Genomic DNA, 22,169 nt, shown 5'->3' with positions numbered 1-22,169 from the left:
ACTTAACATTCGTATATTAAAATATGTTAAAAATAGTCAAACTATTAGTCCAAAATATGTATCGCATACGTTCTTATGGTTAATCATCACGAATGAATGAAGCAATGGTTGAAGGACAGTATGATGCTAATCGTTTCAAACACCTAGAACGACAAACTGACCAGATTGCCTTGTATAAAACCAGCCGAATCGACATTATGCTTGTGTGTGTGTGTGTGTGTGTGTGTGTGTGTGTGTAAAATCGTCGCTCTTACGTGTGCAGTAACACATTCAAGCACAGCATTAAGAAGCCCTGAATATTTACGTATGAGCGGCTTTATACAGGAATTGAACATGATTAAATAAGTCTGAAGTGTCGAGGATGCTTGTTTAAATGGTATTAGGTTAAGAAAATTCCTTTCTAATTTATTTAAAATATAATTTAAATGAGTAATAACTCATCATTATAATCAAATTTATGAACTCATATTTAGTACAATTGGTAATATTCCCAACCAACCTACCGTACTATTCTAGAATATAAAATTTTCATAAAATCTACTTGATATAAATAATAAATATATGGAAAATAATATAGTAATTTTTTATGTACATTTCGATAAATCGTTGAAAGAAATTTAAATGCATATCATTCAAATTTCCTCTTTTTAAGCAATTTTAATATATTTCGTTAACCATTTAAATCTCAAACAAAAAATAGTACATCTAGTACAGATAGCACTGAAAATTTATTTATTTTAGAGAAGTTTTTTTATATAAATAGATTTTAATATATAAAATTATAATTATCTGAATTTATTCACTATGTAATATAAAATAAGTAAAATGGATATTTAATATCTTACATATTAGATAAAAAAAAAAGTAATTCATAACAAAATATAAATATTTATAGAGGAATTTAAAAAACCATGAATTATTAAATTAAATAGATAATGAAGCAATCGGCATACATTACTTATTTCAAGTATAATATAAAATTCCAAAATTAATTTATTAATAAAACAAATATTTTAAATAATTTTTAACGGCAAAATGATTAAAAAATCATAAATTTTCTTCTTATTCTGAACTAAATATTCTACCTATATTTAGTGAATATATAGAAAAATATTTAATTATGTCTATCTGTTAAATTTACTTTATATAAGTAATTTTTCAAAACGATTATTATTATGTTTTCATAAAATGTATGTTACAATTATGTAAAACATTAAAATTTAAAATGTTCATTCATTCATACCATTCTATATTTTTCTAAATATGCTATCGAAGCTATAATTAAAAAATTGCATTCAATATTATTTTTACAACTTTACATTGACTTACTCAAAAGTATTTTCATTTCAATGTCCCATTAAAACTAACATAATATTATTCATAACCTGCAATTATATAGCCTATCTACATTAATCCATATAATTAAAAAAAATCATTCCAATATAGGGAGTTGTAATTCATTGTTATGAAAATGTCATATTCCATACTTTCTTGACGTTGCTGTCGTCATTTTCTTAATCCCATTATTTTCAAATTTTTGTTATTCGTACTTTTTTATTTTACGGTATATTGCATATTTCCACAGAACCAATGATGTTGGTTCTTAGTATTGGTGATATGTAATTTTATAAATTTTATGTTTCAATCAGGTGTTGACAAATACAATTTTAATAGTTTCCAAATATATAAAAATAATATTTTATTAAATATTGCTGTTTTTGTTAATGTTGCTTTTTTTCATATATCTATTAATACATATAAATTCTTACTTTATCAAATTTTATTCGAGTGAAATAATTATGATTGCACAATTAAGACAGCAAAATTTTAATGAATTATCCTTTACTTGCATACTGAAGACATGCATTACTTATAGTAAGATATTTAAATTTATTATTTTGTTTAATCAATTTATTTCTTTATTTTAAAAAATATCGACCATTAATTCTTTAAATTAAAATTTTTTATAAAATAATTTAATCACAAATATTCAGTGAATTGGCATTTTTTTTTACATAATCAAATATTTAAAACATGAGTAGTTGAGATAAAAGATTTATAATTGAACATAATAAAATGATAGTATAAATCTGTTTTTGATTATATTCTTTATATAGTGCCCAACCTGTGATGTCATTATATTAGTGATATGGTAATATTCAATAGCAGAAGAGTCAGCCAATTATTTTGATTAAAATCTATATTGTATTAAATGAAATAACAAAAATTAAAAATTCTAATTACATAAAATTATACTTTGACTATTTTAATATTAGTTTGTATACTATTTCTCACTCTTCCTTTTAATTTCCACTCAATATTTTTTTCAAATTTTAATGTTAATGATAAAAATTATAATTATGCCCTAAGGTTGACATAATAAATGTTGATGTTAAGGAAAATATGAAATACGAAAGTGCTAAAAAAGATGGCATTATTCGAAAACTAGAATGATATTTTATCACTAGTCTCATTTGATTATATTAAAAATTTTACTTATGAATGTTTAATACAAATACCAAAAAAAAAATTTAATTCTGAAATTTACTTAAGCCTTTTAGATCCGAGAAAAATACAATTACATACAATCTAGTTAAAATGATTTTGGATTAAATTAAGGAACTAAATTTGGCTGGTTTAACTTAATTATTTGTAAAACATTTAGTAAAGTTTAGTTAATATTCTTGTAAGAGCTTGCATTTACTTAAAATGAATCTTATTCACATTACGCTAAGTATATAATGAAATATATATGGGTAATACATTTAATCTGAAGGATAACTTTTTAATGATTGCATAGCACAAAACAATAAAGAATATGTTAATTATTATGTTAATAAAATGATTTGATTTCTTCTTACATTCCAAAATAATGATTCATTGTTATAATATGATACATTTAGTTTCAAATATAGTTAAACTGTATGATTTCATATAATTTATTTGTACACAACAAAAACACCAATAATCATTCTTTAATAAGCTATTTCAAATAGAAATTCATTATTATAAAGTTTCTTTGCGTATTATACATTTTATTTCCGTAGAAGGGATTTTTTATAAGACTTCATCAAAATTATAGACAAAAGCATTCGCATAGACAAATCGTGTGATCTAAATTGTAAATTTATGGAACTTTATAATTAATTTTTCGGCTAATAGTATTATATCTATAAGCAAAAGAATACGTATAAATTACTGAAAATTTTTAAAGTATTAAATCCTATTATATAGTTATAAATTATTACCATGATCAATAATATTGCTAATCGTTTATTGGTGAATAATTGCAGCTTCAAACTTCCCATCATAGAATGAACAATGTGAGAATAAAAAAGAGATGAAAGATTTGATAGAAGTGCTTGGTTTCTTTATTGAACATCTAGTGTTTGCTCTTTATTTCTGTCTTTCTTTTTCTCACTACAACCTCATCCCGTCGTCTTATATTATGTGTATAAAAAACAAAAGAATGGAAAACAACGAATGCATAAGATCAGAATTCGACGTTTAGACCAGATTGGATTTATTTAATCCAAAGCAGAAACTTGTAGTAGCCAACAAATAAATATCAATATCATAGAAATTTTTACGACACTTCTTACTTATCAGCATTGGAATTTAATAAAATTGCTAGATACAGCAATATTGCCTCTTTTAAGATTTCCGTTTTTTTTCTTTCTTTTCCTTTGTTTCAGATTTAAAAATAATATATCAAATCCTGCTCGTAAATACGTCGACTAATTATATTACACTTGAAAAAAAAAACGTAATAATTGCTTTTGTTATCCACCAAACCAATGTAATATTTGTTTTAATAGTGAAGACATTGAACATATTGAACACGTTCACATTTATACTTGACTCTTGGCCTATATATGCACATTTAAACGTCAGTTAATATACTCAATAGTTTCATGCATTTCAGTCACTCATTCTGAAGTTCTCAATTCGTAAGAATAAAATTTTGGGTTTGCAAATTGTTCTTACAGTTATAATATAACCCAAAATATAACGTATAAAATATAAATATAAATATACTACTATTTTCAAAAACAAATATATTTAAAAAAAAAAAAATTTATGTTGCATTTTTTTACAATAAATATAACAATTTGGTTATTATTTTCACTGTTTATTTATTTAATAAAAAAAATTTTTTAATTAAACAGATTCTACGTTTGTTTGCAAAAGAGAAAGAAAAACTTGTAATCTTTGATATATTTAGACCAATATTGCGTATCTATTCAATTTGTTTAATATAATTAACTTTGTATCATCAAAAATTTCAATATATTCTATAATACTTTAAGAATCTGTTGATTAAAGTATATTTTATTCGTTGTGAATCTTCGTTATGAAGAAAATCGTAAGCATTGATTTTAACTTTATATGTTGATATATATTAATTTTATTTGAATTCAATTTACAGAATAAAAAAATGTTCGTGTATAAGAATTGTATATATAAATTTAATTTTATGATATATGTGTTTAATCGTAACAAAAAAAATATATGTTTTAAATAAATAAAAATTTACGTATTTATTTAATATCAACTCTAGGTCATTAGATATTTGACGCACAATTTATTGCTATTAATATCATAATAGCTTTTTAATAAGAAAATTTTAAAGATGCTTTTTACTTAAATAAATTTTTGTTTATAAGTAAATATTGATGTTATAAGTTTTCCATGTATAATTATTTTCTGTTATTAAAGTAGCACTATCATGGATATTCCACATAATTAATACAATCAACATTATTATGTATCATAAATATGTATATAATTTAACTAGAAATATATATATATATATATATATATATATATATATATATATATATATTAGAATATAATAAAATAAAGTTTATAAATATGTTTGAATGATAGATTTTGAAAATAAACATAAATATGATATATAAGATATTTCGATAGATAATTTAAACTTAAATCAGTTTTATTTAATTTATGAATTCATACAGTGTAATTTCATATATCCAGAATAAATAGATAAATAATTAATAATTACAATATGTTATTAGTACAAGGATGTGTACGTTATGCATTCGTGTTTCATTATTTTTTATTTACGATATATTTAAATTTCGCACCTGCCATCTCAAGCAAATTTGTCCAGAATTGATGCAATAAGACGAACTACGTAAGTAAGAAGCCTTACCTATAAGCACACGTACCGCCATTGGCCCCCAGTTTATTCATCTACATTATGTGAAATACATGTACAATATAAGAGCATGCACTATCCAAATAATATATATGTATAATTAAAGTTTCATGCATAAGACGAGAATCTTAAAAGTGAATAAGCCACTTTAGAAAATTAACAAATTTGCTTACGTAGTATTGGTGAAATAATAAAAATAAGAACAACATTAGATAATAACATTAATATAAGATTAAAAATTACAATTTTATTCAAATAAAAAAAAAAATTTATCATGAAAATTTATAATGATTCAGATATAATTCTTCTAAATATTCACCTACTTGCTCTTTATTACATAAGCTGATGAGTAAATAATTGTTATAAAATTATTATAAATTTCAACTTCAATAATATTTATACAAATAATCACTGTAATTGGGTAATTTAAATGGATATACAATCAATATTATTCAATAATTTCATAAAAATTGTCAATAGCAATTTTTTTTTTAAACACATTTGATTATATCGTGAAAGTTAATAAGATAAGAAAAATGTTGATTCAATAATTGAAGATATTCAAACAATTAAATAAAGCATAGTAATTTGAATTATTAAAATAAAAAAACATAAAATTCATTTGTAACGAATTATTTAGCGTTACCGCATTTAGCGTTCAATAAATTTTTATGTAATTCATAATTTCTTTATATACTCATTTAGGTATTGATAGTATAAATAATATTGTGTTCGTATTTTATGATCGAATAATTTTAATGTACACGTAAAAATAATAGAACGAGAAGATATTTTAAAACGCAAACATATTAATTAAATGCACTTAATAATAAAATTTGTTTTGTTTATAATTATAACTGCAGTATAATATATCTAAAAACTATTTCGAACTAGATGATGTACTGTAATGAAAAGATAAAAATACACTATGTACTTTTAACTCCATCCCGGACCTTAGATCCGCCATTTTGAAATTTAAAATTTGTCTTTAAATTTATAATAATTAACCTTCGCTACGCATTAAAAGTAATTACTAAAGTATTGTCAAACATAGCAAGACTGAAAATAACATTGGAATATAGGAATATAACTGAATAAAGATGAATAAAGACGGATTATCGGTGGAAGGTAAGGTACACGGCCTCCCTCGTACTTTTCTCGAGATGATACTCTACTTTAGAAATAAGCGTCGGCATACGCGCAGCATCTCTCGTCTTTAGCAACAACATAAATAGATATTAATAATAAAAAAAAAAGAAATGTTAAAAAAATCTCCTATAATTAATATCTAATTAATGCCATAAAATAATTGTATAGAGCATGCAATCCTATTTCACCGTAGTCCATTTACTTTTCCACTTATGCTAGCAGCTTTCGCTTTTCCCTAATGACATCATTGGATGATGCTCGCACATTATATTGCACGTAAAAACCGTTTCCTCGCTCACGTAACTTACACGTGTAAATTACGCTGCCGTGTAGAGAGCTCAACTCTCTACCTTACTTCACGGTCGAACACGCATGGAAAAGTGCGTCGAACTAAGCGAGAGGAGAGAAAAACGCGGAAAAAATTAACGGGACAAGGGGAGAGAAAATTCTCTTTAAAAACAAAAATTAACCAACTTTGTTTTTCGCGCAACGCAACGGCGACCTTGACTAAGCGAGCGCACGCATTTTTCATAAAATAGCCGTACGAGCGTACGAGCGAGCGTGCGTGCGTGCGTGCGTGCGTGCGTGCGTGCGTGCGTGCATGCATGCGTACGTTTACATGCGCTTACGCTACTAATGAATCGCGCGGTAATCTTTCTCCCCCTCGTCCCGAGCCACCTCGTGCCCTTGTCACCTCGTACACATTGTGACAAATGTACGAATGTGCAGCGGCGACTTGTTTTTTTTTCTCACCAGCGCCGCAATCGCCTGAAATGCGTAACAAATGATGCATAAACGCGAATAATAATTACACGCGTTAGCTCGCATACGCACTCGCGCGCCTATTCTTCAGCTTCTGCTCAGCTCTGCACACAGCCTAAAGCTTACCACTATAATAATACATTATAAACGATGAACGTATTAGGAGGAGTCGAATAAATGTGCTTACGTTGGCTCAGGATTTCATGTGCGTTAAATTAAAGTGACGAACAAAATGAAAATTCAACATTATCGAGCGCCGATAGACTATAAGTGCATAAGGGCGACGAATAATCATTGGGATATTTGACGCGTGCGAAATAATGGGTGCGCGAGTGCGTGTACACGTTTGCGAGAGACGAGCGAGGCCCAACGAGTCCAATAAAAGCATACGAAAGAAAAAAGCAAAAGAGCGCGACCGAAGCAGCGAACACACTTTACGCGGAAGAACAAAAATAAAAAGGCATGAAAGCCCGGCTGAGAATTCGTGCGCGTGTAAGGGATTAACGAATTGCAATAAAAGTACAATCGATAGGGGTGAAGGGGCAAGGGGAAAGGAAAAGTAAAGAAATGAAAGATAGAGAGAGGAAAGAGAAAAGAAAAGAAAGGGCGGAAAGTTGGCCGGCCGATGGGACTCACCTGATGATCGCGGATCGCGTTTTTCAGCTTATTCTGTACTGACAATATCTCCTCTTGCAGAGCCTTGGATATCTCCATAATTCCTCAGATCCGATCTTTCCGTGGTCTTTGGGCCTTCGTCCTCGCCTCCTTCCGCACCGCCTCAGGAGCCACAAGGGTGTACGTGCACATACACGCGCGCACAAGCTCGTGCTCAACTCTGCTTGTACGTGTCTCTCAGTGTGTACGTGCGCGCGCGCATGCATATATCTATGCTCTCTCTCTCTCTCTCTCTCTCTCTCTCGTTATATATAAATATATATTTATGTCTATCTATCTATATATATATATATATATATATATATATATATATATAAATATATATTTATGTCTATCTATCTATATATATATATATATATATATATATATATATATATAAATATATATTTATGCTATCTATCTATATACATATAAATATATATGCGTTTGTGAATGTATATATTAAAGCGCAAAAGCGACTCCGTATAGTTAAACGGGCAATCGACGATGGCAACAACTACGCCGACGGAGACGGCGACTACAGCTACGACTACGGCGAATAAATAAGATGAGAGGGTTGTAGAGGACTAGGGTTAGGCCGCGCGCGCGCTCCACTGCGAGAGCGTTTCCGCACTGGACGGTACTTTAGCCGACGGAGAAACCAAGAGACCGAGAGACAAGCGCCACCGAGCCGCCGTGTGGGTGCGCGCAGCACCGGCCCGCTGAAAGCGAGAGAGAGAAAGAGAGAGTGAGCGAGCAAGAAGGAGCAAAGCGTTCAACCTAACCTACAAATTCGACGGTTGGGCTCGTTCAGCAATTGACCGCTACCACTCTTCCAAACACCGTATGGTTTGATCGTTGATAAGAGCCATCATCTCGTCGATGCTGCTCTCCCTTTTAATGCCCTTGCAATCCTATTTTAGTTAACTGGCCGGCACTAACGATGATCCACGCATCCACGCTTATCTTGCATAAATTTAAGCTTTCGCGATATTGTGGATATTTTTTCCCGGTGCATCTTGCATGTCGTTACATTTTATATTAATCATCCATTCGATATTCCATTCCTTGTAAAATGCCTTTCGATGCCTTTCGATATTCAACTCAAAAGTCAAGTAGCCGAGTTTTTAAATATGGCACATTTTAATCAAACTCCGGCCCCATTCCATTTGACCTCATCCTCATAAGCAGAACGAACAACTTAATCAAATATTATATTAAAATTGTCTTTTGGCATGCTACCGACCTGATTAAATCTTACCCCTCTACATTATAAACTTCATTAATTATATATACAACAAAAAAGTAATTACTTTCGATCCAAATTTCTTGTAAATAAATATACATCTATTTATATTTATAAACAACGCAAGCAGTATTCATGAAATTGTATTATTAAATTTAATTGTATAAAAACTTATAATTTATTTCATACTTTCCTTCATATTTCCAAGTACCTCAAATTATATATATATACTTTCAATTTATTAAATTATTAAATTTAAAATTTTATTATATTTTTTATATGAATCATATAATAAAATGTAAGTTTTATATATTCTCACGTATATGCAGATGTGAATACATATTCATATACAAAATATAAATAACTTAAATGACTAAATATTATAAATTATTAATGATATGTTACGGTTATACTATCTTTATATAACATAATCAAATTATTTTACTTTCATTATTTTATTTCATTATTGACCATGAATTAATAATAAGGAATCCTTGAAAATATAGAAAATTTCTAAAATACATACCTATTTTTATGCAATAAATAGTTTATTACATTTTTGTCTGTAAATATTTCCTTATTCAAAAGTCGTAAAAAGAGGTACAAAATTTAATTTAATTATTTATATGCATATCTCTTAATTACATAATGATATATATATTTATACTTGTACTGTTATATATATATATATATATATATATATATATTACATAACAAATGTATTACTGGAACGAACCCTTAACCTCTACAAAAATATTATAAACAATAAATATTTTTTATTGTGATGATAAAATTTTAGAAATTTCAAAATATTTATAAAAATATTCTATACATTTGTTTAAATATATATATTATTCAAGGCTATATAGACTCAATCATATAATCAATATTTTTTTCTTTTTTAATACTGTATTAAATTTTCGTTTACAATTTTCTTAAAATATATCGGCGTACAGAACAATTACTTTAACATTATTGTTCATTATTTCTTCGTAAATTCTATTTTCTGCCATAGTTTGTATAAAGAGAATTAATTCAAATATGTTTCTACTCTAATAGAAAAATAATGATCAATACGACTCTTACTTTTATATTAAATCTATAATGTTACGTACTAGTACATAATAAAATAGAAAAAAAAATTATTTTTGTAACATCTCGCCATTGAACTTATTTGCTACTCAGCTAAACCATAAAATAAGAATTTTAAATATCAGATCAACAGAAATTTATTTAAAAATAAATCTTTCTAAATACTAAAATTCATCTATAAAAGTTAACATCTCAAAAAAAGAAATCGTTAACAATATTTTTTTACCACATTTACTTAATTTTTATTATTTTAATTATTCTTATTCATTTAGTATATTTTTCATTTTGTAGTAAAAATCATAAAATTATCTTATCATGCCCAAATCTTACAATTGATTCAAAACTTTGTCAATATAGTTAAAAATATGAGGAAACAACTTTTCAAACATTATTTTTGAATAAAATTTTTAATTTCTTAAAAGTATATATATATATATATATATATATATATATATATAATATCTATCAAATGACGCATTATTCCTTCTTATAACTTTTACGTGTATATATCATTTATAACAAACACAATCCTAATTTATTTAGTGTTAAATGGAAAAAAAATTTATTTTAAAGATTGTTATTTAATACATTTTTTTTATTATTATTATTTTTTGTAATATAATGTACGGTACATAAATTTCAATGAAAATAAGTATAATAACAAAAGTATAGGTATCTAATAATTGTAAAACAAAAGCTTTATACTGTAAAAAATAAAAGTTGTGTTTATCAATTCATTTATTTATTGCATAAATGATTGCATCTGTAAAGAAAAATAGTAGCCGATAGATCCCTTCAATTTATTTTGAACATTAAAATTAACATTCACATAAATTTTAAAATCGTAGTATTTATTTATTATTGTGAAAGCAATACTTTGGTTATAAAAATGATGGAAATTATGTCGTAGCTACAATAAGCATTAGTATTGATAGTACTGTTTATAGTTTGAGTTTTTATTTATAAGATCTTTTTAAATCATAATACGAATCAGTATTTGTTTAAGATCAAATTTTTTAATATTATATCGAATAATTATGCATATTAAGAACACATGTAGATATATTATAATCACGCATGCATTGCTGATAAATAAAACTTATTTATCATTTTCATAAATATATATATATATATATATATATATATATATATATATATATATATATATATGTCATTAAATATTAATGCTTATTAGATCAACAATTCATATTTAATATTTTCTATTTAATACTGTTAAGTCATAATAATACAAATGCAACCTAACCGTCACGTAACTTAGTATTATGACGGGATTTATGATAAGGTTAAGGTGACCTAATGATAGTATAACTAAAACTTATGAATTTATGTTCTATATAAAAATAAGACGAAGTCAATTTTGTCTTAATTTATATGAAATAAAAGGTAGATGTAAGTTACATTATTACAACAAATCAAATATATCCAAAATAACATCTATTTTACAATTACAAACATATTAATATATATATTAAAAAATTTAATTAGTCTAATATGCACATTACATTATTAATATAAAATAATAATAAAAATTCATATAATGATAAAATTTGTACAATGTACGTTTTGTATAATTATTTGAATATTCACATTAGGTATTACTTTTTAATTTAATTTATTAGTTACACACAATGCTTAGGGAGTTGAAAGCTGTCATCCATGGTACGTACATATGTATTAAAATATAAACGTGAAAATAACCCTTTCTACGCTATTACTTTGTAAGTATATAATGCTCGCTTTAGCATTTCTTCATGTATACCATAAACAATATTAATCATATTATAATTAATAATAAAACATAATCGCGCAATATATTTAATCGACGATCACATTACTTGACAACACATGCATTGAGGAAATAGCGTCTGTTTATTTAACTTATTTTATACAACATGGCTTATTAAAAGTGATTCAATAAAAAGTCAGTGACAGTGTAGACGGGGCGCAAGAGGAAAAGTTAGTCGAGGAAGGGATCGTAGACGCGAGTGTCGCGCACCAGGTGCTGAAGCTCTCACTCTCTCTCTCTCTCTCTCTCTCACTCACTCACTCACTCACTCACTGACTCACTCTCTCTCTCTCTCTCGAACACACGCGCACACTCCCCCCGCACTGTCACTTGATCTCTTTCTATCTGCTTTTCTGCCTGTCTCTCTGTCTCATATACCTGTCTCACACTCTTATCCACAACTCGAATTCTTGCTGGCACAGTTTCGTACTCTTTGGTTTATATTTTATTACACAGATGTGCATATGTATTATATGACGTATATAAATAATGAAAAATTATCGTCCATCGTGATCAGAAAATATAGTGAGAAGTCGAGAGAGATAGAGAGAGAGAGAGATAGAGAGAGAGAGAGAGAGAGATAGATAGATAGATAGAGAAGAGATATAAGAGAAAAAGAAATATAAAAGGAAGGGGATGAAGCAGGAAAAAAAGGAACGATGCCGAGAGAAAGAGAGATAGAAGGCAAAATATAAGAGAGATATGTTTCTATGACTTCACTATTTTTTAAACCAGGTTTATATGTCCCATTCTTAATTTCTCTTTAATGTTAAGGCTTATTTACTTAAATGGTATAATGCGGAGTAACCGCGATTGCCGCGTGCATCACGTAGCAACGAAATTAAAATTGCCAACCATTACAATATTAAGTTTTTATGAACTAATCTATTTTGTATAACTTATGCAAATTTAACAAATTCTCTTAAAATTTCCTTCATTTTTCTTGTCAGCTAAACAGCTACATTTGTAACTCTCATATATTAAAATATTTCTTTGTATTCTAACGATGTATTTTAATTGTTATTACATATTTAACATATCATAATTGATTACAAAATTAATAATTAACAATTTATTTTATTTATTTATTTTTCTCTTCAATAATTTTAATAGCAAATAAATAATGAAAAATACAATTATGAAATAATAATTTCAAATTCTCATTCTGCAAATAATTTATTTTTAAGACGGAAAATAATCTGTCATTAACAACAATAATACATATTCTATAAGTTATCTCTATTCAGCTTAAATTGTAGTTGCAATGATCAAAAATTCACGTAGATTAAATTATAGCGTTGTCAGCCTGTTTAATATATACTGTAATACTTTCAGCCTTGATTTTTTAAGAGACAACTGCTTTTGTTATATAAATAAAATGTGGTATTTATTTCACATGAATGAAGTATTGAGAAATTTGTCCGAACTATTCAACGATTGGAGAGAAAACAACGACCAGACAAATAAATCGCACATCATACACCATAAATTAATTAATGCAATTGTGAAAATAAATAAAATAATAAGGGAATAGAAAGTTTGTAGTAAACAATAATATAATATATATCCTCGGGCTGGATCCCTCGTGTGGAACTATGTTTTAACCTTGCTCAGCATATTAATAATTATAGTATATTCGTTATTTTCATGAATTTATCTTACTTTGCTATTAAATCATTGTCATTCGTTAAATAAAGAATTGTCGTGTAATTATTTTAACAAAAATAACGTTTATTATTTATTTTCAAGAAATGTAATTTATCTTTTTAAACTATTTATCATAGATAATTTCAGAATGGATTTTTGGATTGGGATACTAAATCGTTTTAAATTATGTAAATCGTTATAAAATATTATATTTGAAAAATGTGTAAATAATTATCTGCAACAATAATCTGTAAGAAATTTAGAGATTTTATATTTGTGTAAATTAAATAAATAAATATTATAATTTAAAAAAATATATAATTAAATAAAAATTAAAAAATAATGTTATTATTAGAAAATTTTGGTAATTATGTATTGTTGTTTGAAATAATTAAGTATAACAGTAGTTTTAATGAAAGAACGTTTAGAAATCTACAGCAAACCATACAAGATAAAAAATAGCCTCTAATTTATTCTATTTTAATTCTTTATTCTTAAAATAAGTTTTGTAGTATTAGGTTATAATAAAAATCTATTACTTTCAAATATATCCAATTTAAAAGCAAATTTAAATATTACAATTGAATTTAATTTTAGTAAATTAAATATTAATATTCGCCATTATAAATTAATTTATATTAATTCAAATTTATAATGTAATGTATCAAGAATAATGTAATTGGCCATGAATAAATTATGGATATAAACTATTATACAGATTATTAATATACATAAATATTTAAATAAAATGCTGTTTAATATATAATGACTAATTATTTTGTAACTTTATCTGAATATAATATTTTCTCTAATAATTATGAAAGATCTAGCAATACATCTTTGTTTAGCTTGTATTTATGATTACATTACACCTTTATTTAATTATTTACTTACATTATAGCGTGCATTAATATATTTATACTTATAGTAACTTAAATTTTAAAAATAGTTAATTTTATTTAATAGTTTATTTATATTTGTGTATATTATTCATACTTCATTCTAAATAATTAAAACTATAATTTAAACTGAAAATAAAATTAAAATTTATCTTCTTAATGTCTAAGATCCTTAATGCATAACCAATTATTTGAAAATATAAAAAGTACCCGACAATTAATAAATATAAGTATGCAATAGGTGATTTAATAATAAAGAAATTTTTAAAATTATATATTCACTTATTGTAATAATTACAAGTTAAGTTGTTAAATTAATACATAATTAAAAAAAAATATTAATATTAATACTTTAACTATAAATATTTTACACTATAAATTTATGAGTAAAATTATTTCAATCTCTATTAAAATGCATACTAAAAACTTTACCTTAGAGTAAATTTTATCAGTTTATCAATCTTATGAAACTATTATTTATTAGTATTACTATACTAATTATTTCATTAATATATATTTTGATTAATTGTATTAATTAATATTACAATAAACATGTCATTAATTAAAAATGGAAAAAAATATAATGAAGCCTTAGTAATTATAATTTACCTTATATAATAGTATTGAGATTATCTAAACACGCATACTTTTCAGATATGAATATTAAAAATTATATTTATGATTACAGTTTTGTGAAATTAAATTTTACAACATTTAATTCATAATGTTTACATTAATTTATATATATATATATATGGAACAGCTTATCAAATTAAGTAAAGTTAAAAAATTAAATATACTCAAAAATAATATTTTATTTATTGATTATATAAGTTTTCTAATTATCCCCAGTATTATAACAATTTGTTTTAGGTTACTTTGAATGTACTCGCCAGAAAATGACAATATTTAGATAAAATATTTATGTATTTTTTATATTATATAGAAATATTAGTACACATTCATTATGATGTATTATTGTTATTTCAAAATGAATGACTAAATTATATACAGTATAAGCTAATTAGGAAATCTATAAAAACATTAAACAATTTTTTTATATAATTAAATGTGGTACAGTAGAATGGCAATCTTTAAAAGTAATTAACTTATAGACTTATTACTTAAATTATTAATAAATTAAAAAACTTTTCTTGTTGTATAATCTTTATTATAAGCGTACAAAAAATAAAAAAAGAATTATATAATTGTGTGTAAATTTTTAAAAAGATTTATAAATATATAAATAAATAAATGAAAATATCAAAATGTACTTTATAATGAAGGTAAAAATGGAATATCGCAAATAAAAGTTTGGAACAAAAAGTTTATGCCATAAATACTATACAATAATATAATAATAAAATTCAAAAATGATTTCTTTCGGTTTAGATACAAAAATTTTATGTACTAAATATTATCAAACGGATTTTAAAATTGTGTATATTAATTGTATGAACACTTTCCTACAAATAAAGAAATTTATAAAATTTTTGTAAAATTCATATAGTTTCAAAATAGTTTAGAATTTTAAAAAATATAATTCAAAAAATTTCAAAATATTCATTCAAAATAGCCACTAAATGATATACTGATGATAATTGCAATATATCTTTATCATCGGTTAGCTTACATATAAAAAAGAAAAAAAAAGAAAGAAAAGTACATACTACATAACAAAAATATTTATAAATTTATATGAATAAGACAATACTTAATTGATATTATGACGTATTATAGAAATGATAATGATCACCAAACAAAATGTTTAATTATATAAAAGAAATTCTCGTGTAAAATTTGATAAATGCTTTATACGGTATTTTTCCGAATTTCTAAATAATTTTACAAAGTGAATGATAAAGCATTGGAATAGCGTTTATGAACGTAAATCCAAATAGCAAATTATTCAAAGTATCGTGTATTGAATATGGAAATGTATCAAAAGCGTCCTCTAATGACGAATAATAAAGTTACCGGAAACAAGTCATTATTTTCCCAATATTATAATACACACAATTTTCTCAATAAATATTCCGATAATTATTTAAATATTCTAATCACAAATGTATTAATAATACATACACGTTTGTTCTCTGTAGATCTTCTAATAAAATTTTTATTTTATAAGTTATTATTTCTAATGTCGTCGGTTTAAATAGTTGTAAAATTAAAACACGAGTAGTCAAAAATTATCATTACAAGCCGTGTCACTGAAAGGAATTCTGTTAAAGCGCGCCTTTTCAAGGGATTATACACGCGCCTGTATTCTGATTCCATGACGTCCTAAACGTGGAAAGGCGCCGTTGTGCTGCCCGAGTTTGGCTTTGTTCATGTGTAATTTAGGTGTGCCTAGAACGAGATTACGTTAAATCGTTATTACAATTTATAAAAAAAAAAAGTTTAAAGAATCATTAAAAACAAAATCTTGTGGTAAGCCGAATTTTAATCTGCATTGTTTATGTTAATGGCTACATTGTGCAAACTAACGCGAAGATTTTAAGGTTAAGATTTAGCTTTAATATTTTGTAAAACTACATTTATAATCTACTAATTATTTGTAATATCACTTGACTTGATTTTGATAATTAATTTTGATATCTGAATTTAAATGTGTTAAGTAATTCTTTAATTTAAATATAGAGCCTCTGAATACTGTGTTAAGTTTCCTTTAATTTCACAATAATACCATTAAATGATATTGGATAATTACTTAATGGTTTCTTTTTCTCTATTATGATTTAAGTTAATGAAAAACTATGGCAAATAAACGAAACGCAACATCAGATCTTAATGCTGACAATTGGAATAAAGAAGAAGAACCTGAAGATGCTGGAACATTTTTGAAAGCAGCAGATGATATCCTTAACAAACGTGTTGTAAAAATAGCTAGGCGAAGACTTCCACAGGGTCAAGATGTAAATATTTTTAATTTTCCTCGTGTTATAATATAAATGCATTTAAAATTCTCCTTCATGAACACATTAATAAATATAGATATATATAAATAAATTTTTTTTTTTTATTTGCAAACTATTCATTCACGAATATAAGCAAAATAAATGTGTATATATTAAGCAAAAGCAATATTTTTTTAAAATATAAATATTGAAGTAACTTTATTATTTTAAAATAGTATTTACATATATTCTTCTGTGTTACCTAATTATATTTATAATTTTACTTTTAATACTTCAAATATAAAATATTTTTATATTGAGTATAGAAATTAAAATAAAAAAGAATGATTGATAAAATAAATTAAAATTTAAATTGAAACAATGTAATTGATGAAATAGCAAAATATCATTATTCGACAAATGAAATACAATTTTATTTAACACTTATAAATAAATTATAGAAGTATAAAACAATCTTTTATTATGTATTGAAGTGAAATTTTAAAGCTTATAATTTAGTATAAAAATGAATTTTCTTTTAAAAGTATAAAAATAGTGTTCAAAAATGAAGCATTTTCCAAAACCTTTGGCTCTTGGAAATTTATAAGCTTTCTTGTCCCAAGCATCAGCTAGAGCGGACGGAAAATTATTATTAAACTATCAAACATATAGTTACATTCATTTTTTAAATGTAGGAACTTACTCATTACTCGAGAACTTTTATAAAATCAAATTTATTTATCTATTTAAAATTATTCAAATACGAGAAGCATTGCAAATAAATATAGCTAATATTAATTATTTATTTATTTAAAATGTCATATTTAATACATTTATGATTTCATACAAATAGAAATTAAAAGTTTCTGTACATTTGTAAATCATCAAACTGTAATGCTTTCGTATCTTCTTTTTTCTATAAAACTTGTTTCCTTGACTAATAAATAGAAGCTAAAATTAATTTTATCTTAACTACTTTTTATCTAAGTATGTGCTTAAAAATTGAGCAATAGTATCGTTATAATTATTCATTCACAATTTTAGGATTTAAGAAAAAGTGCGTTTGGCTCATTTACTGGTTTTAAATCAATGGCTACTTCAAACACATCTTCACCCTTTAGTTTCCTAGCAAAACCAAACACAGATAATAGCACAATAGCTTCTACAAGTTCAAGTTTTATACCAAGCAAAACTCCTACAACAAATGGATCTATAAAAATTTTAGAAAATGGTACAGGTATTTCAGTATCCCCTACATTAAATACGAAAGATGTGAAAATGACAAAACCAGTATCTACTGAAAAAGAAAGCACATCACCTAAGAAACTATCAGAGTATTATGCAAAATTAAAGGGTCTTAATCAAAGTGTAACGCAATGGATAAAAACACATGTTGATGCAAATCCCGTGTGTATATTAACACCAATATTTCGTGATTATGAAAAGTATTTGAAAGAAATTGAAATCAAGTATGTCAAAGAAATTAAGAGTCTTAAACCTACAGACACAAAGATAGAAATTAAATCAGAAATAAAGCCTGTTGAAAAAGATCAATCATTGGTTTCTAGCGAAAAAAAACAAGAAAATTTCATTTTTGGTGGTTCAAGTTCTAAGCCTTTAACCAAGGAAACTTCTGATGATTGGAAATCTGAAAAATCAGTTTTTGGAACTAAATGTATATCTACTAAATCGATATTTTCTTCGGATAAATCTGATAAAAGTTCCTTTAATGTATCATTTAATGCTGTTGGTGAGAAGAATCTTTTCTTAGCCAAGTCGTCTACAATTGACACTAAGGACGGTGAAGAATCATCAAAAACAGAAGAAAAAACTGTCAGTGGTTTAACATTTCCACATGCCACATTAAATTCCACAGTTTTTAGTTTTGGTCAAAGTTCAACTGCCAGTACAGCTTCTGCAGGATTTAGCTTTGGAGGGTAAGTTTAAAGAAAATTGAAATATTGATTTTTCATGTAAATAACCAAATAAACATTTTACTATATTTTATTACTTATCTATCATCATTTATCTATATATTGAGTTAAATTTATATTTCGGAATTACATTTTTCCTAATAAGCTTATGCACAGACGTTTATCATTGTTCAATAATTGTTATTAAGGGCAAAATTCTAATTTATAAAATGAATAAAATATCAAAAAACTTGGAGCAAAATTGTGGAGAAATACCGGGTGAAAATATCATATTTTATACCGAAAACAAGATTTCATTGTGCAAGTAGTATTAAAATGTTAGTTTGAATTTATTTAAATTTTCAAATAGTAAGTTTAAAATATTACTTTATTAGTTATTAAAAATATATGATAATAAACATTAAGATAGGCCATTTAATTTAATAATTTATACCTATTTTTAGTTAACTGATACATACGTATGAAACATTCATTCACTATCTTACTTCAAAATAAATATTAAATATTAAATAAAAATATTTGCTATGTTAATCTAAAATTTATTTAGAGGTAAACCATTTACATTTGGAGGTGCAGTAACAAAGCCACAGGAAACTGAACAAAAACCAGTTAAGGAAGAGGAAAAAGAAGATGAAGACGATTCACCTCCTAAACCAGACTTTGAACCAGTTAAAGAATCAGGATCTATTTATGAACAAAAGTAATGGAATCAATGGTTTACTATTTTAAATTAACTGCTTTTTAATCTATTAAGATATTTTTATTTAGTCCCTTATTTACAATTATTAAAGTTCCTATAAAGTATCTATTATGTATATTTTTTATTCAGTATTTATTGTAAAGCATTAATTAATAAGGAAGGTATATAGCTTGGTAGAATTAATATTTATATTTCCAAACATTGAAAAATTTTCTATTTGTGTAATTATGAAAATTAATTATATTTAAATAAAATTACAGATGTAAAGTTTTTGTGAAAAAGGATGGAAACTACAGTGACAGAGGAGTAGGTACATTGTTTCTAAAACCAACTCCGAACAATAAAATGCAGCTTATAGTGCGTGCAGTGAATTCCTTAGGAAATCTTTTATTGAATACACTTCTAACGGAAAATATACCAATAAAACGTTTGAACAAAACGAATATAATGTTGGTATGTTTGCCATTGCCCACATCGGAACCCCCACCTACTGCAACATTACTAAGAGTGAAAACACCCGAAGAAGCTGATGCACTTTTCGAAGCCCTTGAAAAGTATAGGAAATAGTGGACCCGATGGTCAATTCTATCTATTTCGAACTGATGTAATATGTACACACATTTTGTCGCTGGCGAATGGCAAAAAAAAATATTTACGCAACATTTTCAGATGCACAAGTAAGGGAAACAAATACGTTTGTAATGATTTTTAAAATCTTTTCAATAGGCTTAGTAAAAAAGTAAATTACTTTAATAATTTTGCTATACGATGTTCGTATTTGTTTCATTGAAGATTACATAATGTGTCAATCTTTATTTTTCAAGAATTTGTTATTTAAATTTTTCATCAATTTAATTTCGTAGAAACAAAATTAATAAGCACTGTTTCAAGTTCATAATTCACAAGATTAATATTGCAATGTAAAAGTGGTTTATCCATTTAGACTGTAGGTTTAATAAGAAATACAAAAAAATTATAGGACATAGATTCATAATAAAATTTATTCTTAAGTATTTCTTAATATACTTACAATTTGTGTAAAAGGTAAATTTTAGAGAAGGATAAATGTAATTTTGAAGATCGGCATTGAACAATCTTATTTTTTTGACTGACTAAAACAAATTTATTCATTTTCAATTAAAGGAAAGAATTGATGAAAGTAAAAGAAGTCATTTATTAGAAAATAAATTAATTTTTATTATGAAATTGTATTATTTACCAAACACTAATTAATTCAATTTTATGTATTTATTCATTTAATCCCCAATTATGTTTTTAAAAATCTGCAAATTTAGCGATAGCTATATCTACATATTGGAATGAATTTTTGTCTGAATTTTTGTATTGAATAAATATAAGAATTAAAACATTACATTCTTAATTGAATTTAAATTAATTAGTGTTTGGTTTAAGAAATAATGCACGAGATTTATTAACATATTTAAAAATTCCTTAATTAAAATTCACTAAATATTTTCAAATAAAATATATAATTATTCAACAAATACTTAATTATCGTATAAAAATATTATTATACTTGAACTAAAAATATTAATTTGTCCAAAAATTGTTCAATGCTAATATCTAACCAGTCACATTTATATTTAATTGTTACAATATTTTGAAAGTGTCTAAACAAAGTAATCATCAGGTGGTATATATATATATACACACAAGCGCGCGCGCGCGCGCATATATATATATATATATATATATGTATATGCATATATATATATATATATATACATTTGTATGCACCTGTATATATAGATGCATACACACGTGTAGATATATATATATATATATATATATATATATATACCGATAATTTGAAAAAAAGTGTAATTGATTGTAGAGAAAGAAAGGAACTGACTGAAATGTTTTATGTAAAAATGTATCTGCTGCGTACCTGAAACGCGTGCGGTAGTTGCGAAAATTAAACATTTATATCTTACGTATGAACGAATGGAAAGTATTTAAGATGTGTAAAAGAGAAAAAAATTAATTGATTCAGAAAAAATCGACGTGTTAAATTTTTTGCAGGTAAATATAGTTTCGTGTATTTTATAGCATTTTTTAAATATTTTTAACTGTAGATAATTAAGTTTCGATAGAACGCCAACAAATACTAGGATATGAAATAAATATTCAGAAAACTGATAGAAAAATGTAACATTTTCTATCCGAAAACGTT

General features: G+C 25.3%; 2 protein-coding genes across 2 annotated transcripts in view; one reads left to right on the top strand and one right to left on the bottom strand.

Annotated features, from left to right (window-relative positions):
• LOC105359453 (uncharacterized) overlaps positions 1-8,009 on the bottom strand; it is a 114,186-nt gene extending 106,177 nt beyond the window's left edge. The window contains exon 1 of the mRNA XM_011496067.1: positions 7,733-8,009. Within this exon, the coding sequence (XP_011494369.1) occupies positions 7,733-7,810 (78 nt within the window). The 5' untranslated portion in view covers positions 7,811-8,009. The remainder of the gene's footprint in view (positions 1-7,732) is intronic.
• Positions 8,010-16,585: 8,576 nt separating this feature from the next.
• Positions 16,586-21,078, top strand: Nup50 (nuclear pore complex protein Nup50). The gene is made up of 5 exons (XM_011495708.1): positions 16,586-16,874; positions 17,188-17,359; positions 18,386-19,278; positions 19,823-19,975; positions 20,236-21,078. Exons 2-5 carry the CDS (start codon positions 17,201-17,203, stop codon positions 20,540-20,542), a joined length of 1,512 nt encoding a protein of 503 aa, XP_011494010.1. The 5' UTR covers positions 16,586-16,874; positions 17,188-17,200; the 3' UTR covers positions 20,543-21,078.
• Positions 21,079-22,169: the final 1,091 nt, after the last annotated feature.

This window comes from Ceratosolen solmsi, unplaced genomic scaffold (assembly GCF_000503995.2).
Source record: "Ceratosolen solmsi marchali unplaced genomic scaffold, CerSol_1.0 scaffold11, whole genome shotgun sequence".
In the NCBI taxonomy this organism is placed as follows: Eukaryota; Metazoa; Arthropoda; class Insecta; order Hymenoptera; family Agaonidae; genus Ceratosolen; species Ceratosolen solmsi.
Note: the sequence above shows the minus strand (reverse complement) of the source record. Positions and strands in the feature narration are given on the sequence as shown.